At 65.7% G+C, this 25,321-nt stretch overlaps 1 protein-coding gene across 1 annotated transcript; it reads right to left on the bottom strand.

The window, feature by feature from the left end:
• Position 1: 1 nt before the first annotated feature.
• On the bottom strand, positions 2-25,283 carry CHLRE_07g345900v5 (uncharacterized protein). The gene is made up of 33 exons (XM_043064456.1): positions 24,555-25,283; positions 24,266-24,378; positions 23,027-23,512; positions 21,806-22,522; positions 21,528-21,608; positions 20,560-21,118; positions 20,172-20,260; positions 19,711-19,944; positions 19,012-19,070; positions 18,543-18,847; positions 18,193-18,308; positions 17,646-17,996; positions 15,960-16,424; positions 15,395-15,483; positions 14,966-15,048; positions 14,490-14,553; positions 13,861-14,237; positions 13,201-13,245; positions 12,765-12,864; positions 12,283-12,403; positions 11,854-11,974; positions 10,502-11,644; positions 10,008-10,254; positions 7,496-9,802; positions 6,810-7,292; positions 6,456-6,519; positions 5,656-5,961; positions 5,157-5,381; positions 2,700-4,676; positions 2,341-2,453; positions 1,761-1,920; positions 1,152-1,502; positions 2-806 (listed from the first exon to the last, which is right to left on the bottom strand). The coding sequence occupies exons 1-33, from the start codon at positions 24,670-24,672 to the stop codon at positions 657-659; spliced, it is 12,219 nt and encodes a 4,072-aa protein (XP_042923024.1). The 5' UTR covers positions 24,673-25,283; the 3' UTR covers positions 2-656.
• Between the last annotated feature and the right edge of the window lie 38 nt (positions 25,284-25,321).

Raw genomic sequence — 25,321 nt, 5'->3', positions numbered from 1 at the left:
ATCAGGATTGTGAGTACCGCACGTGTAACAACCTCTCACTCTGACAAGAGCCCAGCCCATGCCTGATGTCTGCTTGCGGTCGGTGTGACCGCCATACCTACACAACGATGTGCCCCGCCCCATCGCCCCCCGCCAGCCTTCCTTCAAACCTTCCTTCAAGCACATGCTTAACATCCCTGCCGCACGGCCTGCACTTTGACCTGAGCCCGTGAGGGAGCGCCCCGGACCCCACCGGCCCAGGCAACCAACCAAGCCTGCTGACCTGGTCCACCACCGCCGCCACCACCTGATTCAGTCGCCCGCTATCACCAGTCATTAGTCAGTACAGTATGCATCACATACACACTGACCGTGGGGCTGTGGGCCCCCACACCGCAGCCCTTCCCTTGCCAAGCACGCCTGGCCGACCGCCCGCATGCACGCGGGCCGCAGATCCTCGCAGATAGAGCCCTCAAGTCCCCAGGTCCCGCCCCGAGGTCCCGCCCTCCGTCCATGACACACACGGGTCTGCCCCTGAGACGCACAGGGGCCCAAGCCGCCTCCGCCGCCACCGCCGCCGCCACTGCTTCCATCCGCCGTCCCTCCCCGACGGTGCCCTTGCACCAATTCGCGGGTGCCTATGCGTCGGGCTGGGGCATGTGAAGCCCCGATCCCCATCAGCACCCGGGTGGCGGCGGCGGCAGCAGTGAGGGCAGCGCCGCCAGCGGCCGCGTGAGGGCCGCCGCCGCCGCCTCCGCCGCTGCCAGGTCGCCACCGCTGTCCAGGTAAACGGCGCCAATCAACGCCTCCACCACATCCGCCAGAACCTGCAGGGGGTGGGGGGGGTGGGAGGGGGAGGGGAGGGGAGGGCGACGGGGGGAGGGGAAGGGGGCCGTGCATGAGGGACGCAGGACAGCGCGGGAGGTGCGTAGGAGTACGCCGTGTGTGCGCATGTGTGTGTGTGTGTGTGTGTGTGTGTGTCGGTCTGTCAACATGCAGAGCACCTTGCAGGGCAGGCAAGCGGGAAGCGGAGCGCACATGCGGCACATGCGCAAGTCGAGCGCTGAGTGCCAAGAGCGAGGGAGCGGATCTGCGGGACCTGATGCGGGCGCGTTGATGGATATGACACACAGCTGACAAACAGCGCGGTGGTGGCGGATAGCAGGACTGACCTTGGGGGCGCACAGAACCCGGACCCTGGGCACCGCCGCCGCCGCCGCCGCCGCCGCCGCCGCCGCCGCCGCCGCCGCCGCACCCTTCTTCGGTACGGCCGCAGCCGCCGCCGCCGCCGGAGCCCTGCCTGCCTCCTCCATCCTTTGGTCAGTCGGCGGCCCTGGCCCCTGCTCCTTCCCTGTCTCCTGCTGCTGTTTCATCTTGCTCTCCCCATCCTTCTTCCGCGCTGCCGCCGCCGCCACCGCCGCGCGCTGCTGCGCCCGCCGCTCCGCCCGTTTGTTCTTGGCCAGACGGTCTGCGGTGGTCACACTCACACGACCGCTAGCCAGGGAACCGTCCTCCAGCGCCGCCTGCAGGGGGAGGGGGAGATGTTGTAAATACCAGCACAAACTGAACTATGACCAAGCTGAACTAGCGGAGCACAGGCAGAGGCGTTAGGGGCATGGATTTGTGTTGATGGTGCGACACGTATGAGCGTTGCAGAGGGGGTTGGCGTGCGACAGGTTGTGCGTGGGGGAGCCCGCGTACAGCAGTAGTGACAATGGGTCACCTCTCCGCCCACCCACCCATCCACACACCCCTCGCGCCCTCAGCCGCCCCGCCCTCACCTGCACCTCCTCCACGAAGGCCCCCAGTGTGCCCAGCAGCGCGCTGCTTCCCACCCTCAGGTGCCGCTGCAGCCCCAGGCACACCGCCGCCGCCGCCAGCGGGCCGTTGCTGACCAGCGCCTTGCGCCGAGCCGTCATGGCCTCGGCACTGCCGCCCGCCCTGTGGGTGCGGCGGCAGTGGTGTGGTGGCGGCAGGTGTGGTGACAGGTGTGGCGGCAGTGGTGTGGTGACAGCAGGTGTGGTGACAGGTGTGGTGACAGGTGTGGTAGCCGCAGGTGTCATTAGCGCGTGCGGCAGCGCATGTGTTCTCACACATAGGAACAGTGTCGTTAGCTCCATCTGCCTAGGCGGTGCTGTCAGAGGTGATGTACGGTAGTCGATGATGCGCCACCCTCGCCCCTTCCCCTGCGACCCATCGCTACCCGTGCCCCCAAGCACGCACTGCCTGAACCAACACAACCAACACACACGCAAACACACCCAGACACATACACCCCTATATTGAAAGCACAGTCGCAGTCACAGTCGCGGTCACAGACACAGTCACAATCACAGTCACAGTCCCACCCATGTTGCCCACCTGAACAGCCAGAAGGACACCACGGTGCCCATCACCGCGTCCCCCAGGAACTCCAGCCGCTGGTAGCCGCCGCCGCAGCCGGCAGCGCGCGGGTGGCTCACGTGCGTCAGGGCCTGCGGGAGGGCGTGATGTGTGTGTGTGTGTGCGTGTGTGTGTGTATGTGTGTATGTGTGTGTGTTTGCGTGTGTGTGTGTATGTGTAGCGTACGCCCGCCGTCCGTCCCTCCTTCCCGCAGGCATGCCCTTTCAGCCCGGCCCCCACCCACCCACCCTCAATCCCCCTTGCAACTAACGCCTCTGCCTGTGCTCCGCTAGTTTGCTTTAGTTGAGGTTGGGCTAGTGTTTACAACCCGCCGTTACCTGCAGGCACAGCTCGGGCCGGCGGAAGCAGTAGCAGCCCCCCAGCACCCGCCTCGTCACCGCCGCCACCAGATCTACGTCACCCCGCCGCCCCGCCGACACGCCGCCGCCGTACAGGCCACGACGCATGACGGTGGCGGCAGCGGCGGCGGCGGCTGTAGCACTGGCGGCTGCCGCCGCCCCCGCCGCCGGCACCCTCTCATCATCATCTTTGTCCTCCTCATCCCCATCCTCGTCCGCCAGCTGCCGAGCCCAGACGCTGCCGCCGCCGGTGCTGGGCTTGCCCTCGCGCGCCCCCGGAGGCAGCCCCTCAGTTACCGGTGCTGCACCAGCACCAGCAGCAGCGCCGGTGGCGGCGGAGGCGTCAGCGCCGTTGGTGCCGCCGGGTGGGGCTGCAATGGTGGTGGTGGCGGCGTGAGCTTCTGCCAGCACGAACACGCTCAGGGGCTGCGGCGGCTCCCAAGTGTTTTGCTGCTGCGGCGGCCCCTGCCCACCCGGCGCGGCTGTTGCTGCTACTGCCAACTGCTGCGTCTGGTGCTGCTGCTGCTGCCTGTAGGGCGGGCTGAAATTCGGCATCTGCTGCATCTGCGTCTGCGTCTGCTGCTGTTGTTGCCACAGCTGCAATTGCTGCCACTGCTGCAATTGCTGCCACTGCTGCTGTTGTTGCACCGGTTGGAACTGCTGTAGCGCTGGCGGCGATGCCACTCCGGCGCCCATTGACAAGTCCAGCCCTGCTACAGCCTCCGCCGCCGCCTGTGCTCGTTCGGCTTGCGCCCACGCGGATGTTGCTGCCGGTGTGCTGGCCGGTGTCAGTGTGCCGGCTGCTGCTGCTACAGCCGGGGGTGTCAGCGCCGCCGCGGCGGCAAAGGTGGCTGCGGCAGTAGCAGTGGCGGCAGTAGCAGTAGCAGCGACGGGCGTGCCGGGTAGCGGCCGCCGCCTGGGCGTTGCTGCTGCTGCCGCCACTGGAGCACCTGCTGCTGCCGCCACTGCTGCTACAGCCGCCACTGGTGCTACAGCCGGCCGCCGGGCCCATGGCAGCACGGGCACGACCCGCCTGGCGGCGCCAACGGATGCCGCCGCCGCGCCCACCAGGGCAGTAGCAGCGTTGGCAGTGGCAGCATCGGCTGTAGCAGCGGGCAGGGGAGGAGAGGCGTGTGCTATCACCAGGCGACGCGTGCCAACAATGGGCGGCAAGGGACTCCCAGTGGCGGCACGTGGCAGCAACCGCATCGGCGACACAGGGGCGCCGCTACAGCCAGTGGCGGCTGCGGCAGTAGCAGCTGCGGCAGCAGCAGGTGCAGCAAGGGCAGGGGGCGTGTACGGCGCCACGAAGGCTGTGTACGACACGTAGGGCCCGGGCGCTGCTACTGCCGGCCTCGGCTGCTGCTTCTGCGGCGTGACGTGTGTGTACGGTGAGGGGGAAGCCGGCACGCTCCTGCTACTGCCGCCGCCGCCGCCACCCCACGTGTCAGCACGCCATGGTGACGAGGCAGCCCCGCCGCCGCTGGCGGCGGCCCTGCCGCCGCTCCTGCCGGCAGTGGCACCGGCGGCGGGGTCGGCAGTAGCATCGTCATCGGCTGCCTCAATGGCGCCGCCGCGCCGCAGCCAGGACTCCCGGAACGTCAGCGGCTGTAGCGATTTGAATGCCAGCGTCACGTCCGGCACTGATGTCCTTGTCGACGTTGACTTAGCGGCGGCGGCTACAGCCGCCGCCGCCGCCGCCGGCCCCGCCCCGGCGGCCGCCCCAGCAGCTGCGGCACTGCCGCCTGCGGCCGCCGCCGCCGCATCCTTGCCGCCGCTGGCGGCGGCGGCTGTAGCAGCCGCCGCGGCTGTGGCAGCGGCAGCCGCCGCCGCCGCCGCCGCAGCTGCCCGTTGTGTGGAGGCCTCTGCGTGCAGCCCCTCCCGGATAACTAGTTGGGCGTCTGGCGGCAACAGCCCCGCCCGCACACAGAAGTCTGTCGCCACATCCATGGCCACCTGCGTTTGCCATCCATACGTGGGGGGCGTGCGTAGGGTGCGCGGCAAGCAGGTACCGTATGCGAATGCGGCCCTGACTTGTATGTCGCATGTCAACATGTCGCAACCTGAGCACGTCAAACAACCAGCACGCGGCACGCCCTCTCCCCCACCCAAACTAACACGTCCCACGCTGCCCCCTGCGAACTCACACACAGACGCAGAAACACACATACACACACACACACGCGCACATACACACACCACACACATATACACATGCACACACGCACACAAACACGCACACACACACACACACACACACACACACGCGCACACACACACACACACACACACACACACGCACACACACACACACACACACACATACACGCACACACGCACATACACGCACACGCACACACACACACACACGCACACACACACACACACACACACACACACACACACACACACACACACACACACACACACACACACCTGCAGCGCCGGCGTGCAGGTGGGGGAGCACCCGCCGCCCAGCATCTCCGCCACAGACCACAGCCCCCGAGCCGCCGGCCTCAGCCGGGCCCCGTTGATGTCTCCGACGCCACTGCTACTGCCAGTGCTACTGCCTCCTCCTGAGGGCCCGGCTGGCAGCACCGGCAGTAGCAGGGCGCCGATGAGAGCCTCCACGCCGTCCGCCAGGCGCTTGCCCTTAAAGCCCTGCACCGGCATTAGCAGCAGCCATGTGCGGCGGCAGTAGCATGAGGCGGTAGCAATAGACCACATCAGGCGGCAGTAGCAGCAGCAGCATTACGAATGGGCAGCGCTAACTGGCTGTAGCAGTGGCAGTTGATGGAATGCGGCGGAGTGCATGCAGCAGGGTGTCCCCTCCCCCCTCCCCCCTCCCCACCTGTACTTGCTATCCCCTGCTGGTTCCCCTGCTTGTATCCTGTTCCCAATGTTTCAACCTTGCAACGCCTCCCCCCTCCCGCACCTTAAGCACGCGCACGACTAAGTGCTGATTGTCGTGCTTGGAGCCGCCGCCGCCGCCACCTCCACCTCCACCTCCACTCCGAGCCCCCGCGCCCGGTTTCTTCGCCTGCGCCTCCGCCGCCGCCTTGGCTGCTCCGCCACCTCCGCCGCCGCCGCCGCCTCCGCCGCCGCCTCCAAGCGGCCTGCCGCGCTCGTCCTCGTGCGGTCTCAGCTGGGCCTGCCTCAGGGCGCGGCCGCCGTCGTAGGGCAGCGCGCGCAGCAGGGCGGGCAGCTGCAGCCGCCGGCCGAGCGCGTGCTGCGCCAGGATCTGAATGGGATCCAACATTTAAAATGCAATTGGGTCGGTGGCACGTGGGTCGTGGTTGAACGGGCAGTGGGGTGGGTGGGCGTGACGATAGGGAAAGGTTAGGACTTCAGGAGAAGTGGCAATGTGGCAGGATGTGGTGACGAGATGAAGCGGCCAGATGGCAGGAGACAGGCAGGGGGCCACAGGAGGCGGGCCGTTTGAGAGCCACAAGCACGCACGCATGATGTAGTGTCTCACAGACACAGACACACACACACACACACACACACGGTAAGTAACTCCAGCGTCGTCTGGGCGGGCTTTTTTTTCGTTTTTTAACACACACACACGCACGCACCGACACACGCACACGCACACGCGCGCACACACACACACACACACACACACGCACACACACACACACACACACACACACACACACCGACGTTGTTGTTTTCTACAAAACACACTCACACACATTCACATACGCACACTGTGCATGTGTGCGCGCGCACCTCGTTGGCTATGAGTGCATCGCGCTTGAAGCTGAGAACGCCTTCGTGGCAGGTGGGGTCGTGCCTGTGTGGAGCGGTTTTTGTTTTGGAGCCGTTAGCCGTTAGTTCATGGAGAAGGGTGTACTTAAATCACAAAATTCAATAACGCGCGGTGAACTACGAACCCATTCAAATCCAATCGAAGACCCAGAGTCAGCCCGCACAGTGCGAAGGAGGTTGCGGGCTTGCGCAAGTCCGTGCGGCAACCCGCTTCGTCCAACTTCACGCTTTTCGTTCGGCTTTCCTTAACGATGTCGTGCTCTTGCCTTCTCCAACACGCATCATTACGGTAGTTCATCTTTGTTATTAACGCACCTGTCGCGCAAGAATGTGAACAACACTGCGATGTGTTTGAGCACGCTGTCGCCGAGGAACTCCAGCCGGTCGTTGTTGAGGCAGGCGTCGCCCGCGGCAGGGGCAGTCAGAGCAGCAGCAGCCAGCACCAGAGGCGGCAGTGGCGGCGGCAGCAGTGGCGGCGGCAGAGGCGGCGGCGGCGGCAGAGGCGGCGGTGGAGGTGGAGGTGGCTGGTGCGTTAGGTGTGGTGGTAGTGGCGGGGGCGGCGGCAGTGGCGGGGGCGGTGGTAGCGGTGGAGGCGGCGGCGGCGCTGACGGTACGTCGCGGTTTGCGTCGGCCATTGCTTCATCCCTGCCGCCGCCGCCGCCATCACCGCTGTTATTGCCACCGCCACCGGGGGCGGCAGTGCCGGCAGCAGCTGCGGTCGCTGTAGTTGTAGCAGCAGCAGGCTCCGCGCCGCCGCCGCTGTCGCTACGCCCACCCGTCGCCTTCTCGGGCGCGAACCTGCAGGAAGGCCGCAGCCGTAGGAGCAGAACGTGGAAAAGCGCAGACGCGTGCAAAGAAACGCTAAAGGCTAAAAGGTACGAGGCTTAAGGCACTGCCGCGCAAAAGCTACGGACGTGCGCGCGCGCACCACGCTTGTCCCTATCACCCCGCCCCTGCCCACACACAACACGGGCAGCCCCCCCTCATCCCCCCACGCTCACCCCAGGGGGCGCAGCACCCGCTCCAGCGCCTCCGCCGCCGCCACCAGCCCCTCCACTCGCCACAGCAGCGGCGGCAGCCCTTGCAGCGCCCGCCACCGCCCCGCGTCCAGCGGGAACCGAGCCAGGCGCCCCGGGCCCGTGTCAGGCGGCAGCGGCGCCACCACCTCACGAGGAAGGCGCTTGGTGGTGCTGGTGGTGGTGGCGGCGGCGGCGGCGGTTGTGGCTGTGGCGGTTTTGGTGGTTGTGGCGGTTGCCGCAGGTGTTGCAACGGGTGCTACAGCCGGCGGTACAGGAGCCCAACCGCCGCCGTCGGCAGCACTACCGGTGTCATTCGCCGGGCTTGCGGAAAGGCCGTTGTTGTTGCTGCTGTTGCCGTTGTGGCGGTGCTGCTGCTGCTGCTGCTGCTCCTGCTGCTGCTGCTGCTGCTGCTCCTGTTCGAGGTGGGGGCGGAGGCGCGGCGGTGAGCGCGGCGGTGAGGGCGCCGTCGAGTAGAGCCCCTGCCCGGGCGGCTGCCGTGCCCGCTTGCGGCCAGACAGGCTGCTGCTACTGCCGTCGCCACCGCCGCCGCTACTGCCGCCGCCGCCAAGGCCACCATCGCCGTAGACACCGCCGCGGTTGCCGGTAACATCGGCAAGGTCGGCGGCGCCCGCGCCATCGTCATACGTATCCATCAGAGCCTCCGTCGCGCCACCACCGCCGCCACTGCCGCTTTCCGGCGGTGTGCTCAGTGGGGCGGCTGGCGCGGCCCCTGCTACAGCCGTCACAGCTGCTGCCTCTGCACTGGCCTGGGCTGTAGCAGCTGTAGCAGCAGTGGGAATTGTGGTCCCCGGGGCAGCAGGTGCGACCGTGTCGACCTGCTTTGCACCGGCGGTGGCGGCGCCTGCCGTGCCGGCAGCTGTAGCTGCCGTGGCCGCTGCTACTGCCACGCGCCGTGGCGCCTGCTGCTGCTGCCCCGGCTGTAGCTGCAGGCGGCTGGACAGCCAGTGGCTGCGGCAGCGCGCGTACGAGTATAGCTCCACGAGCAGTGGCTGGCCCGGAGGCGGCTGTAGCAGCTGCGGCTGCGGCTGTAGCAGCTGCTGCAGCCGGCCCTGGGCGCCAGCCGCCGGGACAACTGTAGCATCGCCAGCCACGGCAGTAGCAGTAGCAGCAGCAGAGGGGGCTTGAGGCTCCAAAAAGGTGCACATGCGGAAGCTGTCAAGGGAGATGAAGAGACCGTGTCGCACCACCTCCTGCCGCCACACGTAGCAGCACGGCGGCGCAGGTGCTCCTGCTACTGCCGCTCCTCCTGCTCCTGCTACAGCCGCTCCTGCTGCTCCTGCTACTGCCGATGGAGGCTGGGCCGCGCCTGCCACCGAGTTTACAGCCGCTAGTGCGGCGTTCTGTGAGGCAGTGGTGGTGGCGGCGGCGGCCGCATTCAGGGGCACCGCCGTCGCGGCGTCAGCCGGCAGCGGTGCCGGCGGCGCCGCCAGGCCGCCCACCACCCGCCAGTCAATGTACGACAGGGCTGCAGCCGCCGACGATTGGTCTCCCGTACGGCCCCGACACGGCCCGTCACTGGCTGTAGCTGCAGCTGTGGCTGCAGCGCCCAAGTCCAAGTCCACGTCCACGTCCATGGCAGTACCTGCAGCTGCACCCGCACCCGCAGGCCCTGCCGCCACTGCCTCTGTTACCTCTGCTGGCGGCGGCGGCGGCGGCGGCGGGCGCAGCGGCACCGGCAGCCACCAGTAACCCACCCAGCCCTTGCGGCCTCGACCGCCTCCGCGGCCCTGCTGCTGCCTGCCTGCCTCCGCCACCGCCGCCACCGCCGCGCCGCCGGCTGCCGCCGCCGTTCCACCCTGCGCGTGCGCCTGTAATCCCGCCTCCGCTGCCTCCGCCACCTCCGCCGCCTGCGCCTCTGACGCATCCTCCATACCACCGGCGTCATCAGCGCCCCCATTCCCTGCAGCCGCCGCCAGCGCCACCGCCTCCTTCAATGCAGCCTCCACGCCGCCGCCGCCGCCGCCACTGGCGCCGCCAGCAGCAGGACCGTTGGCGGCCGCCGCCGCCGCCGCCTCCAGCGCCGCCGCCACCCTCTGGAAGCCCACCCACTCCTGCCAGGCAGCCAAGTGCTCAGCCGTCACGGCCAGGCGCGGCTTGGCGGCGGCGGCGGGGGCGGCGGCGGCGGCGGCAGCGGGGGCGGCGGCGGCAGCGGGGGCGGGGGCGGCAGCGGGGGCGGCGGCGGGCGCGGCGGCGGGGTCAGCAGCCGTGTCTGTAGCCGCCGATGACGCAGGTACGGCCCCTGAGGCCGCGGCCTTCAAAGCTTTCGCCCTGCGGGGAGCAAGGGGGCAGCACGGGGAGGGAGGGCAAGGGAAGACTGGAAGGACCGCCGTGTCACCAACCCACCACCCGGGGGGCCGTGCCGGTCTCGCGGCACGTCGTGCACGTGTGCTGCCCGCCCCCCCCAGTACGACAGTACTACCGGTGTTCATGCGACGTACACAGGAAGGTGTGACCCACGAGACAAGGCACCTACCTGGCTAGGGCCACTGGCAGCGGAAACCGCAACAGCGAGTGAGCTGCCGACCCCACCGCCGCCACCAGCTCCGCCGCCGCCGCCGCTGCGCCGCCGCCGTTGCCGGCCCCGTCCGCACCGGCAGTAGCAGAAGCGGCACTAGCAGCCGCGAGCGATCCCTGTGCAACAGCGTCCTCCGCTGGCGGTTGTGTGGGTGGCGACGGCAGCTCTCCGAGATAGGCCAGGCGGACACGCGCGCGCGTCTCGCCTGCATTGCGGGAAAGGTAACGGCGTGTCAGCAGGTAGGCGCGGGAGCGGCAAGGGGCAATTCCGGCGGCACAAACCAACAAGCAAGCCTTCCCGGTCCTCTCCCAGCCCTCTTGATTGTTTCCAAGCTTTGGCCTGAGCAGCTCTTTGTGATCCCCGCACACTACAGAAACATGTTCATCAAACACGCCGCCAAAACACAGCCCAACAAAAACAAAACAAAACGACACAACGTTCCGTCAACTCGCCCTTCTTGCGATCCGGCACGAACAGCTCCACCGCCGGCAGCCCCGCCGGCAGCCGGCCGTGTAGCAGCACCCCCCAGCTCAGCACGGTGGCTGTAGCCGTGGCTGTAGCCGTGGCTGCAGCGGCAGAGGCGGCGGCTGTAGCAGCAGCAGCACCGCCACCGCCACCACCACCACCAGATGGCGGCGCGTCCTGCTCCATGGTATCTGACTGCTGCTGCTGCTGCTGCTGCTGCTGCGCTTGGCCAGCTTGCTGCTGCTGCTGCTTCTGCTGCCGCTGCTGAAGCTGTAGCTCTGCCGCCGCTGCCGCCGCGTTGCGCGCCGTGGGCACCCAACACGCGCCCGCCGCCGCCATGGCCGTCGAGCTGAGCACGTGCAGCGCCGCGCCGCCGCCGCCACTCCCACTGCTACTGCTGCTACTGCCCTTGCCAGCAGTGCTGCTACTGCCGCTTGAGCCACTGCCTCCCTGCTGTACGGCGCCGCCACCCGCTCCCGGTGCCAGCGGCGGACCGGCGGCCGCCAGCTCGCCCGCAATGCGGCGGACCCGCCACAACGCCATAGGGTCATCCCCGCCGCCGCCGCCACCGTTGTCCGCAGCCGCCGCCGCCGGCTCTGCAGCGTTGGAGCCCGCGGCTGCGGCGCTCGCCGTATAGGGCCACTGCAGCAGCCCCGTCTCAGCTGCCGCCGCCGCCGCCCCCTCGCCAGAGCTGCTGGCAACAGTGGAGGCGTGGCCGCCGCTGCCTGGATTCGGCTCAGATCCAAAGCTAAATCCAGATCCAAAGCCGGATCCGAAGCCGCCGCCGCCGCCGCCGCCCGGAAAGCGGGCGAGTGGCTCCATCACAAAGCAGTACAGGTGGCGGGGCGCCGGCCCCTGCTCCGAATAGCGACTTGCGTCGTCGACGCCGCCACCGCCTTTGCCGCTGCTGCTGCTGCCGAGATCGCCGCTGGCATCAACACCACAACCATCACAAGCTGTGGCACCATCAGCAGCCGTGGCGGGAGCACCAGCATCGGCGGTGCCGGCTGGCGCGGGGAGGGCAAGGGGGCCGGCGGCGGCGGCGGCACCGGGGGTTGGTGCCCAGCCGGGCGGCCTCAGCAGGCGCGGCAGGGGGTGGGGCAGCACTGCGGAGGCGATGGAGTGCTGGACTGCAGGGGGGCGGGGGGCAGGGGGCAGGGGGGCAGGGGGCAGGGTTGGAGCAGGGGAGGAGTAGAGGCGGAGCAGGTGGGGTTACATTCATGATTATTCCAGAGTGGGGTGCGGTGGGCGAACAGGTGCAATCTACTGTAGCCTACGGGTGCTGTTCGCATGTTGACGTCCGTTCGCCCGACCGCCTGACCGCCTGTTCGGCACTCACACTCCCCGAATGCGGCCTGGTGCGCCGCCTGTGTGAGCGCCTTGCGGCTGTGTCGGGGGCACAGGTGGTCATCTAGGTCGCCGCGACGCCACAGCAGAGCCACAGCAGCCAGGCAGGCCAGCTGGAGGGGGGGGACGGAGGGGAGGGAGGGAGGGCATACCGGGGGGTGGGGGAGCACAGGGGCGGGAGCACAGGGGCGGGGGGTGGGGCGGGGGGGTGGATTCCAGGCGGTATGAATCATCATGGTGTGATCATCACCGTCGCACAAACACACGCTTGCATCCCCCACCCATTCCCACAATCCCACACTTGGTTCGGTTTAAGTTTGGGCTGGTATTTACACCTTCCCCCCGCATATATACACACACACACACCCATTCCCACAAACCCACTCCTCCACAAACACACGTTCATTCACGCCCCACGCGCCTTCTTGGCCGCCTCCTTGCTGCCACACGGCGGTCCGTCCACCGGCGGCGCGGCCAGGTTGGCGGGCAGGAAGACGCGGTAGCTGTAGCGGCGGCAGTGCGGCGGACCCGAGGAACGCCACCTGAAGCACGGGGGGGAGGGGGGGCGGCAGTAGTGGTGTGTGTGTGTGGGGGGGGGGGCGGGAACAGTGGCGGCGTGTGAGGGCGGGAGAAGTGGGGGCGTGTAGGCATGGGTATCGGGCGTATGTGCGCGGGCTGGCGCCACTACTGTCGCCTCTCTCTTCACGCCCCCTCCACCCCATTGAGCAATATGCACACACACTGCCTCCCCCCAACTGCTCCCCCCTCCCTCACTGCCTCCCCTCGGCACTTCCATCTTGATTTCACACCGTCCTCATAAATGGCTCACCCCACCCCCACTTCTTATATAATCATGAATGTAACGACACCCCACTGCCTACCCCCCCCCTCCCCCCTCCCCACCTGAACAGCGGCGCCAGCGCTGTGGCCAAGTCGTTACCGGGCAGCTGCAGGCACAGCTGCAGCAACAGGTCCACAGCCCAGGCGGAGGGAAGACGGGCGCCTGTGGTGGGTAGGGGGGCGTGTGTGCGTAGGGGCGTGTAGGGGCGTGTGTGTGTGTAGGGGCGTGCGTGTGTGTAGGGGCGTGTGTGTAGGGGCGTGTGTGTAGGGGCGTGTGTGCAGAGGGAGGTGTGAGGACGGATGTTGGGGGGCCAACCCAAGCCCTTCGCCCCCGTTTCACGCTTCTTGCTTGTGAAGGAAGGGAATGGTGAGCGCAGCCCGCTGCCGTTCCCCCGCCCCGCCCCCCCTCACCCCCTCCCCCACCCACCCACCCACCCACCCACCCACACCCACACCCACACCCACACCCACACCCACACACACTCACACACGCACACACCTGTGGTGGGCACCTCCAGGGCCAACCGGTCCAAGCCGCCAGCGTCTGTTGCAGCGGCAGTTAGGCAATTAAGAGATAAGTTTTGCGTAAGTGCGGGGCTCGCGCTTGCTGTATTGCTCGGGGCGGCACAGCGGGAATGCAGCAGGTTGGCCACACAAAACTTCTAGTTATGCAAAACAACAACCATGGCCCCACTCAGCCCCACCCCGGCCCCCCTCCCACCCCATAAGTTTTGCGTAAGTTGTAGTGCGGGGCAGTTGTGAGGCAGTTGTGAGGCAGTTGTGAGGCAGTTGTGAGGCAGTTGTGAGGCAGTTGTGAGGCGCTCGCGCTTGCTGTGATGCTTGGGGCGGAACAGCGGGAATGCAGCGATATGGCCACACAAACGCTCTAGCTGCCAAATGCAAAACAACCACCACGGCTTTAGCTCAGGAACATGCTATAGCAGCAACACGCCGCCACATGGGGTCCCAGCCTCCCAGACTCCAATCCCACATCCCACATCCTCCATTCCCCGTCAGCTGCAGCAGGGTCAACGCCAGGCGCGCGGGGAAATCAGGATGCTCCACCCCACCCCAGCCCCAAGACCCCGCCTCAACCTCAGTCCCACCCCGCCCCGCGCCACACACACGCATGCCGCCGGAGCACACCCCGGCGTCTCACCCGCCCCGCCGCCGCCCAACTCCGCCACCTCCACATCCACATCCACGCCCGCGGCAGTACCAGCGCCAGGACCAACAACAGCCGCCGCCGCCGCCGCCGCCGCAGCAGCAGCAGCGGCTGCCACCGGACCCGAAGCTGTAGCAGCCTCGAGGGCGGCTGTAGCAGTGAGGGGCTCCGGCGTGTCAGACGGCGAGCGCGCCGCCGCCGCCTGGTCGGCATCCATGTCATCTGGATCCGGATTTGGATCCTGGCCCGTGCCTGCGCCGCCTGCCGCCACCGCCGCCGGGTTCCCGGCCGGGGTCTGGATCCGGAATCCGAGCTCTCTCAGGTTGTACGCCGACACGTGCGCCGCCTTGGCTTGGAGCGCCTCCTCCGCCCTGTATGTTGTGGGGTGGTGGTGGGTTTGCAAAGATGGTACAGAGAAGTGTAGCGAAGTAGACAGCAGGGGGGAGTGTGTGTGTGTGAATGTGCGTGTGTACGTACGCACATGTCTCGTGCTTCGGAGCTGGCTCCTCCTGCCCTATCCAAAGGCTATAGCATATCCCCACAAACTCTCAAGCCCCGCGGCAAACACACACACGCACGCACGCGCGCGCGCACACATACAGTCAAACAAGCGCACTACTCACGCCATGAGACGCTGCGCCAACTCCAGCTCCTCGGGCGTGCGCACCAGCAACCAGTGCTCGGAGCCTGGGGGGGCAGGGGGGGGCATTCATGATTAGTTTAGGGGGGGTTGCAAAGATGGTTGGAAAAGCGGAACAGGATACAGGGGGTCGGTCAGCCGTTCATGTGAAGGACGGAGTGGTTGTAACACAAGTATGAAGTGCCGACGTCCATTGGGAACAGCAGAAGCGGGGGGGGGGCGTGTTTGGAGGCGGTCGAGAGGACGGGTGTGTGCGCGTGCCGGTGTGTGTGCGTGTTTGTGTGGAGGGCACTCTTGCTTTGCAATGTACCGGGTACGTCTGCACCCAGACCCTCTGCAATCACAACACACACACAATTACCGTACACACACACACACACACACACACACACACACACACACACACACACACGCGCCAATGCAAGCTCTTGGACCCCACCACCGCCGCCGCCCCCTCACCGGGCGCGCGGGCTCTCCCGCCCGACTGCAGGAAGGGGGTGACGTGTCGGGGCAGGTCCAGCGCCGCCACCAGCGCACACGAGCTGAGTGGGGAGGGGCAGGGCGGGGAGGGGGAAAGGAAGGGCGGGGAGGGGCGGGGAGGGAGGGGCGGGAGGGGCGGGAATAGACATTCATGAAGGGGGAAGGTGATGGGGGGGACTTGCAATGTGGGGCTAGTGGAGTGGGGAGCGTGAGTGCACTTGTTTGGGGGGGGGGAGGACATGACGTTGATCTTACTTTCTCCAATGCCGCCTCTCACAAACACACACAACGCACACACACACACACACATACACTGCATCGCATACACTGTCCTACGCGTAATGTTTTCCTTGTGCTCTTTAACACACACACGCACATGCACATGCACACGCACACGCACGCACGCACCTGAAGTCCAGCCCCTCGGCCCCGATGGAGGTGGACAGCAGCACGTTGAGGCGGCCGGAGGCGAAGGCGGTGCGAACCTCGTCCTGCCGCTGTGGGGGGGGCAGAAGGAGGGATGGAGGGTGGAGGGGGCAGAGGGGTGGAGGGGTGGTGGAGGGGGTGTTACATTCATGATTAATTGGGGTGGAGGGGTGGGTGCAGGGGTCGAGGAGGTGGGTGGAGGGGTTGGAGGGGTGCGCGGGTGGGTGGGTGGAGGGGGTGGGAGGGGTGGTGGAGGGGGTGGAGGGGGTGGAGGGGTGCGCGGGTGGGTGGGTGGATGGGTAAAAGCAGTGGGAACAAGGCAAAGTGGGTGGGGGTTGTAAATACCAGCCCAAACTAAAGGGGGTGATGTACCCCATCCAACCCTTCTTCCCTCGCCCATTTACCAATGTCCCACATCTCTACACAACCCTCACCTCCTGCAACGATCCGTCAACACCACCGTCACGTTGATTAATACCAGATCCTATTCACCAACCACGCATGGAGCCTCCTCCCTCCCTCCTATCCCCCGCCACCCCCTCCTCACCTTTTGACCCGAGGCCTTGCCGCCCGCCGGCGCCGACGCCACCGCAGCGCCGCCCGTGCCCACAAACACGCCGGTGCGCAGTAGCACTGCAGCCGACCTGGCAGTAGCAGCAGCCCGCGCCGCCGCCGCCCGCTGCTGCCGCCGCTGCTGCGCCGTCAACACCACGGGCGCGGCAGCAGTAGCAGCGGCCTCTGCAGCCGGTGCTGAGGTGGCGGGTGCGGTGGCGGCAGTAGCAGCAGGGTCAGCGGGAGCCGGTGTAGCGGCTGTAGCGGTCTGTGGTGTTTCTGTTGGCCCGGCAGTAGCAGCAGCAGCAGCAGCACCGCCAGCGGCAGTAGCAGTATCAGGGGCGGCAGCGGCGGCGGCGGTGGTGGCGTGCGGCGGCTGCGGCGGCGGCACTGGGCGGCTGCCGACAGCGGAGAGCGCGGGTATCGCGCACACGAGGCGGTGAATGGCCTCACACGTGCTCTGGCGGGTAAGTGGATGGAGGTGGGCAGGTGGGGGGAATCGGGAGTGAGACAGGGGTGGGGAGGAGGAGGAGGAAGATGGGTTTGAATGTGGGGTTGGGAGGACATGGGGTTGCCAGGGTGTGCCGGTGAAGGTGTCTAGGGGTGCCGTTCTAGTTGACGCGCATAACACACACACACACACACACACACACACACACACACACACACACACACACACACACACACACACACACACACACACACACACACACACACACACACACACATATATACACATACACACACACACACACACACACACACACACACACCATTCACATGCCCGTGACACTTCCTCGCTGCCGCCCTATGCCCATGCTTCCACATTTGCCTATAGGTGAGCTCGACTACGACCAGCGGGCGGGAATCTGGGAATTAGGCGTGCTGGGTAAACGTTGTTTAGCGCGCCCAGGGTGCGGAGCATGGACGCATACAGGTGCAACGCGGGGTCAGGCCGAATGGTCGCCCGTGGGGTTCCAGGCTTATCGCGGGTAAGTATGACTACCTGGGTCACGGCAACCACGCGACGCTCGGTAAATTGGTAGGTATCGGTAAGTAACTCCGTCGCGTCATTGGGCGGGCTTTCGTTTCGTTTTTTAACACACACACACACACACACACACACACACACACACACACACACACACACACACACACACACACACACACACACACACACACACACATATATACACATACACACACACACACACACACACACACACACCATTCACATGCCCGTGACACTTCCTCGCTGCCGCCCTATGCCCATGCTTCCACATTTGCCTATAGGTGAGCTCGACTACGACCAGCGGGCGGGAATCTGGGAATTAGGCGTGCTGGGTAAACGTTGTTTAGCGCGCCCAGGGTGCGGAGCATGGACGCATACAGGTGCAACGCGGGGTCAGGCCGAATGGTCGCCCGTGGGGTTCCAGGCTTATCGCGGGTAAGTATGACTACCTGGGTCACGGCAACCACGCGACGCTCGGTAAATTGGTAGGTATCGGTAAGTAACTCCGTCGCGTCATTGGGCGGGCTTTCGTTTCGTTTTTTAACACACACACACACACACACACACACACACACACACACACACACACACACACACACACACACACACACACACACACACACACACACACACACACACACACACACACACACACACACGAACACGCACCTTGCGCTCACAGAAGACCATGGCCGACCAGCTGGCCGCGGCGGCGACCGGCGCTGGGGCTGTAGCAACAGCAGTAGCAGCACCGGCAGTGGCTGCAACAACAGCAGTAGCACCAGAATCACCAGCAGGACCCGCAGTAGCACCAGCAGTAGGACCAGCAGTAGCAGCACCAGCAGTAACAGTAGCAGCAGTAGCAGTAGCGGCGGCGGCCTCCAATGCTCGGCGGTGCAGCTGCCGCAGCAGCCACACCACGCGGTGTGCGACCAGGGGTGTGCCGCGCCGCCGCCAGGAGTCGTGTGCCGCCGCCACCGCCGCCGCCTCGTGCGGTGCGGGCGGCAGCAGCCCCAGCACCTGAGGGAGGGGGCCGGCAGGCGGTTGGCAGCACCGGCGGCAAAGGCGCCACAAGGCAACAGAGGAGGTCACGTGGTGTAACAACAATGTCATGGCCTGTCGTACACACACAGACACACACACACACACACACACACACACACACACACACACACACACACACAGGCAGTCCCCCCCCACACACACATCCCCTCACGTGGAACTGCAGCAGCGCCGGCGGCACACTCCGCAGCAGCCGCTCCGCCCAACGCGCCAACACGCGGCGGCCCGCGGGGCGACAGCCGCCGCGCCGCAACAGCGCGTCGCCGAAGCCTGTGTGTGCGTGTTAAAAAGCAAAAGGAAAACACAGCGCAAAGACAGTGTATGCGATGCAGTGAGTGTGCTGGGTGTGTGGGTGTGTACGTGTGTTTACGTGTGTCCTTAATGTGCGCAGATGGCAACAGTGAAGGACGCCACATGCGGATGCGCACAACAGCATCCAATCTCAAATGAAGTTCTGGAAAGCACCGCAACGGCTGTCGTGGTGTCGCACGCCGCCTCACGCACCTGCCGCAATGGCCGCCGCCTCCTCCGCCGGCGGCGCCGCCAGTGCCAGACAGCCTTCCATCGCCGCCGCCAGCACTGCCGCCGCCACGCGCTCGCCCACACCCGCGCGCCGGGCCCAGCGCTGCGCCGCCGCCGTGGCTGTAGCAGCAGGTGCCACGGCTGCAGCACCAGCGGCAGCAGCAGTAGCCCCGGCGTCGGGCCCGGTGCACTTGCTGCTACTGCCGCCGCTGCCGTTGCTGCTGCTGTCGCCGGGTTTGGGCAGGCCGCAGGAGTCGAGTGCGAGCTGCAGCTCGGCCCAGTCCGCACTGTGAGGGGTTGAGTCAGGATGGGTTAAGGCAGTGTGGAAGTTGATGCAACGGAAAATTTGAGGAGTTAGGTGGTTTGGAAGTTGTATAATTCATCGTAGCGAGTTTGTTGCAGCATATTGTACAGCACCAGGAAAAGGTGGTGTGGTGCCAGGCCGGCTCACCGCAGTCGCTCCGCGTCACGGGGCCCCGGAGGCGGGCCCAGATCCGTACTGTCCATAATCTGCATGTGTGTGTGCGGGTGTGGGGAGGGGAAGATGCAGGGGAAGTGTTCATGTGTGTGTGTGTTTGTTTGTGAATGTGTGTGTGTGTGTGTTTATGTGTGTGTGTGTGTGTGTGTGCGTGCATGCGTGTGTGTTTGTGTGTGTGTGTGTATGTGTGTGTGTGCGTGTGTGTGTGTGTGTGTGTGTGTGCGTGTGTGTTTGTGTGTGTATGTGTGTGTATGTGTGTGTATGTGTGTGTGCGTGTGTGTGTGTGTGCGTGTGTGTGTGCGTGTGTGTGTGTGTGTGTGTGTGTGTCGTGGGCACAGCGGCGGAGCTCACCCTGTGGCGGTGGGCTGTGTGCGCACACACACGTGGACATGCCCGTGACGACCACACGCCCGAACAGATCCGCACCCCAAGCCCCAGCCCCAGCCCCAGCCCAGCCCCAGCCCCAGCCCCAGCCCCAGCCCCAGCCCCAGCCCCAGCCCAACCCTACCCTAACCCTAACCCTGACCCTAACCCCAGCCCCAGCCCCCACGCCCCTCACCCCTCACCCCAACTCCCCTCACCGCACCCCTCCCACCTGCATCAGGTCCTCCCACCTGCCTCACGTCCTCCCACCCCCTCACCCCACCCCCCTCACCCCAAACCCCCTCCCACCTGCATGAGGTCCTCCCGCGTCAGCCGGCCTGGGTCACCGCCGCTCATCAGCGCCAGGGCCGCCGCCGCCAGCGAGCCAGCAGCCACCCCGACTCCCGCGCCGCCGTCCTCCCCCTCTCCCCCTCCTGCCCCTCCTGCCCCCCCTGCCCCTGCCCCGCTGAACAGGTCTGCCGCCGCCAGCGCCAGTGCCGCCCACACGCCCAGGTCGTTCAGGGTGCACTCCAGCGCCGCCACCTGGAATAAAACCGGAAAAACCGTTCAAAAATAACCGCCAGGGGAAAAACCGTTGCAATAACCGCCAGGGGAAAACCCGCTGCAACAACCGCCACACACACACACACACACACACACACACACACACACACACACACACACACACACACACACACACACACACACACGCGCATCAGCATACAGTCATACACACAACATCAGTCGCGTAAGCACGTGCGACCTCGCACCTGCGACCGGATCAGTCGGAGGTCTCTCAGCGCGTTGCCGCCCATGTCCGCGCCGCCGTGCCGCCCGCCCGCAGCCAGCAGCTCCGAGCCTGGCAGGGGTGTGTGGGTGTGGGGGTGGGTGTGGGGGTTGCAAAGATTGGTACAGGAAATAGTTTATGTAAGGGGTTTATGATTAGCAAAGGAAATGGTGCGGGGGGGAGTTCCAGGCATGACGAGGAGTTTGGAGACGGTGGGAGCAGGGGCGTTGGTGTTGGGAAAGGGAAATGCGACTCGCACGCGCGTGTCAATACACGCGAGTCGGCCGACTCCCACGCACACACACTCCAATACACCCACGTCGCCCTCCCCAAAGCCCCCTCCCCTTCCTCTGTTTCCCCCCAACCCTCACCCTCCAGTCCCAGCCTCTTGAGGTCCACCTCCCCCAGCGCGTGCAGCCGCAGAAGCCGCTCCCGCTGAGACATGACCCGCTCCGCCAGTAGCAGCAGCCGCCGGCAGTAGCCGATCGCGGCACGCAGCGGGCAGCTGTAGCTGCCGCCGCCGCCGCCGTCCGCAGCTGCAGCGGCTGTAGCAGCGTCCGTGCTGGTGGCGGCAGTAGCAGCGGCATCGGCGGCTGTGGCAGTGTCCATATCAGTGGCAGAATCCGCTGTGTCGGTAGTGGAAGTAGAGCTAAACGAAAAGGCTCTGGGAAGGGGCGGCACCGGAATAAAAGAGAGGTCGTCATCAGAAGTTGCGAGGGGTTCGGGGTCGTGTGTGGCTTCGACACCGCCACGCTCCCTCCCGTCCTCGGCGGTCTCCATGGCTTCCTCCGCCCCCGCGGCCTGCACAGGCTGCGGCGCCGCGGGCGGCGGCATGGGCGGAGTGGCGGCGGCGATGGCGGCGGCGGCGGCGGGCGGCAGGGCTGGCGGCGGCGGCAGCGGCTTGTCGTCCCCCACCCACAGGATTTGGGCCTGCCGGGCGGGCGTTGGGGCATTCGAATTTCTCGGACAGTGGTCAGTCCGCATGGCACAGTTTATTGAAAGCACCAACTCCCAAGGCATGCGCTCAAACATGGATACCGTGCGCGCACACGTGCACACGCGCACCTGCTCCCAGCACGAACACACACGGCGCCCCATACACGCACCTTGGGTTACACACGCGCGCGCATGCACACGCACAACACACACACATAAACACACACAAACACGCACACACGCGCACACACGCACACGCACACGCACACGCACACACACTCACACCTCAACATACACACACACATATATATATACAAACACGCATATACACATACGCACACACACACACACAGACACGCGAACACACACACGCACACACAAACACGCACACACACACACGTACCTTGGGTCGTGAGCAGTGCGCCGCCCACTCGCGCAGACTGCCCGGCGGTGGCGCCACCAGCCGCGCCCCCAGCATGCACTCCTGCCCGGGCGGGGGTTCCAGGACAGGTGGGTTGTGGCCGGAGGGTGCTGGGGCTCAAAGACTGAAGCCGGGTGCTGTTGGAGTGTGTGCAAGTGTGTGCGTGTGTCGGCGCATATCATGCGATGTGTATCTTTTTGCACATTTCCTTCCAGCTACAATACTCGCAAACCACCACGACTATGGTGCAGCCCTCTTACCTGCAGCAACAACGGGTGCAGGGGAGAGGCTGTGAGACCCAGCAGCCGCGGCCGCAGCCGCCGCCGGTCGTAGCATCCGCCGCCGCCGCCGCCACCGGCACCGCCACGAGCAAGTCTCGCCGCGCGCGGAGCCGCTGCCGGCACCGGCACCGGCACCGGCACCTCCGCCTCCACATTTACCTCCCGCGCGCTCGTGGCCCCACGCTCTGGATCCAGCGTGTTCGTGTGCGTGTCCCGCATGGCCACATCGCTCGTGCCTCCGCCGCCCCGGCTGCCACCTCCATTCCCCTCCTGCTGTCCATCAACACCAAAGGCAGCCCTTCGGGCCTCTAGCTCCGCCTCTGGCCCCCGGGTCTCGGGCCCTGCCTCAGGCCCTGCCTCCGCCTCAGCGCGCCCCGCCGCCGCCCCCTCCACCTCCGCCGCCCCCTCCACCTCCGCCGCCCTCTCCACCATCGCGGCCTCCTCCACCACCACGCCCTCCGCCGCCCCCTCCGCCGCCCCACCCGCTCCCGCCACCACCTCCTCCTCCTCCTTGCCCTCCTTGCCCTCCTCCTCCTCCTTGCCCTCCTTGCCCTCCGCCTCCTCCTTGCCCTCCGTCAGCTCCGTCAGCTCCGGCACGGGCGGCCTGGCGATGAACTCCCTCAGCAGCACTGCGTAGGGGTGCTGCTCGCGGCAGTGGTGCGCCTCGTCCAGCACCAGCAGACCCACGTCACACACCTGCGTGTGTGTAGGAAGGGTGGGTGGGGGTGGAGGTGGGGTGTGTGGAGAGGGGTGGGGTGGGGGGTTTAATGCCAGCCCAAACTAAACCAAAACCAACGAAAACGAGCGGAGCACGTTGGGGTGGGGGTGTGAATGGGCGTTAATACGGACCAATCCCGTAAGGGGTGTGGGGGTGCGTGTGGGTGTGTGCGGGTGTGTGGGTGGGGGGTGGGTGGGGTGGGTGGGGGTGCGTGGGGTGTGGGTGGCGGGCGGGCGGACAGGGGGGGGGAGGTGCTCCCACGCTCCTCGCGTGCAGGGAGGCAGCAGCTTGAAATGGATCGGATCACGTCGAAATGACTCATACACGCACACACGCACACACATTCACACACATCCACACACACAATGACACACAGCCTGCGCTTCCCCTATCTCGTGTTTCCTAGCACAATGACGCACACACACACACACACACACACACACACACACACACCACACAAACACACACACACACGGTCGCACCAGTATGGATGCGTGCACCAGCGCCCCCAGCAGCACCGCAGGGGTGCACACCAACACGTCCGCCCGCCGCCGCAGCGCCGCCCAGCCCGCCGGCCCCCACGCCTCGTGCGCCGAGGAGCCGCCCAGCCACTCCACTCGCAGCAACGGCCGCGAGCTAGCGGCCTGCTGCTGCTGAAGCTGCTGTTGCTGCTGCTGCGGCGGCGGTGGCAGTGAAAGCGACAGGTTCTGCGGTTGCGACCCTGCCGCCAGGCTGTCAGCAACAGCCACCGCGCTTCCGCCCGCGCCCTGTGCAGCGGATTGATGCCCCTTTGTAGGTGTGGCCGTGGCCGCTGCTTGCCGGGCTTTGCGCCTGGCGGGTGTGCCGTCTGCAGCAGCGGCCCCCGCGGCGGCGGCGGCCTCGGCGGCTGTGGCTGAGGCTGCCTCCGCGGCCGCCGCAGCGACGGCTTCAAACCCGGTGTCCGCCACACGCGCCAACACCTCAGCTTGCTGCGGGAGAGGTGTGTGAATGAGGGGTTACATGCAAGACTTGTCAGGACAAGGCGAATGTTGATAAAGGCGATGTTGGATTGCGTGGGTTGCACAAGGCAGGTGCAAACCAGTTATCACAGAGTTGCAGAGTATCAGGTACAGCGTGCAACGGGACGCAGGGTGGGGCGGAGAAGGGCATCGGGGGTACTCGATGGGCGCGGGAGGCGCACACTCTGGCACGCATGCACATGCACACACGCGTGACTTCCCACACCAGCCCACCTCTTTGCTCGCCTGGCTCCTGCCGCCCCCGAACATGGGAACCGGAGGCACTGGAAGCCAATGCTCCCCCTCCTCTCAGTTGGGGTGAAACCAACTCCCTCTGTGCCACCTCCTCCCTCTGCCCTCCTCCTCTGCACTCCCCTTGGGACCCCACCCTCTGCGCTTCCATCTCTCTTCGCTCCCTTTCCCTCCCCCTTTTCAGCCCCTTTTGCTTGGCTTGGTTTAGTTTGGGCTGGTATTTCAAATCCCCTCCGCCTCTTTCCCCTCCTCCAGTTGGCTTAGCGATGTGAAAAAGATTATGCTTGACACAGACACGCAAAAGTCAGGTGCCCACTTGTACGCAGTTACGACGCTACGGGCACGGACACTATTGGTCTAGGCCATTCGCCTGCTTACTTATCACGCCCCCGGACTCAAAGGAGTTAGTGGGGCCACATGGACTCGAACCCATGTAAATGCTCATGCTCATGCTCCTTTCCCCTTTCTCACCTGGCGCACTAGCGGCACCGAGGGCGCCAGGAACACAGCCAACTGCCGGCGCCACCGCATGCGCGGCAGCAGCGCCGCCACCAACTCCACCGCGACGCGCGTCTTGCCCATGCCTGTGTGTATGTGTGTTGGAGCATGTGCACGTGTCAAAGAGCACACGGTTAAGTAGAGGGAATCGCCACCGCCACAAACCGTAACCACACCCCTCTTCCCCTTCTTACCCTTCTATCTCTCCTCCTTTCCCCACCTTCATTCCTCCCCTCCCTGAACCTTCTTCATCTCAGCCCACCTGTCTCCAGGAACACGATGCAGTCGTGTGCCGCCGCCACCTCGAGAACGCAGCGCTGATACTCGCGCAGTGGCGGCAGCGGCACCGCGCCGCCGGCGCCGGGGCTCACCCGCACCATCCCGCCGCGGCACCGGCGCTATGTGATCAGAAGATCCACAGGAGGAGCGCTGGAGGCGACTCGGTTGGTCGCCTCGACACTTCCGTATCGCGGGCACTGGCTTTTTGCGGCTCCCTGGCTCCCCTGCTCCCAACACTCTCCGCCCTGTCCACGGGCGCCGTTGTTCCTATCTGCGTGCTGGGTAGCTTGCTAGCGACCAAGGCAAGTGTGGTGGTTGGCGCTCTGACGCCAGAGGATCGTCGCTGCTATAGTGTATAGAACAGAATTAGGTGCCGGCGAGGAAAGGTCAACTCTTGTAGGACTGGGCGGGCCTGCGGGAGAGTTCCCCCGTCGCCTCTGTTTGGCCCGAGGCTGGTCACCGCCAGCATTATTAATGCGTCATATGCTCACGGGTCTGCGTTACTCGTCACGGGTACAGCAGTCACGAGATTGCAATCTGCGCAGGCACACCTACACTAGCTGAAGCATTCATTGTTTTACGTCATCAGAATTCATGGCTATTGGCAAAAATGCTATTATCAACTGTATGCAGCGTGCAAGCTAATCTGGACCCGGTGTTAAAACTGAAACCTGACGCTAATTGCGGCCCAAGTTCCAAGTTCATGTGCATGAATAGGAGTAGTGCATGCAAATGGTTAGGCTGTATGTA

This window comes from Chlamydomonas reinhardtii, chromosome 7 (assembly GCF_000002595.2).
Source record: "Chlamydomonas reinhardtii strain CC-503 cw92 mt+ chromosome 7, whole genome shotgun sequence".
NCBI lineage: Eukaryota > Viridiplantae > Chlorophyta > Chlorophyceae > Chlamydomonadales > Chlamydomonadaceae > Chlamydomonas > Chlamydomonas reinhardtii.
Note: the sequence above shows the minus strand (reverse complement) of the source record. Positions and strands in the feature narration are given on the sequence as shown.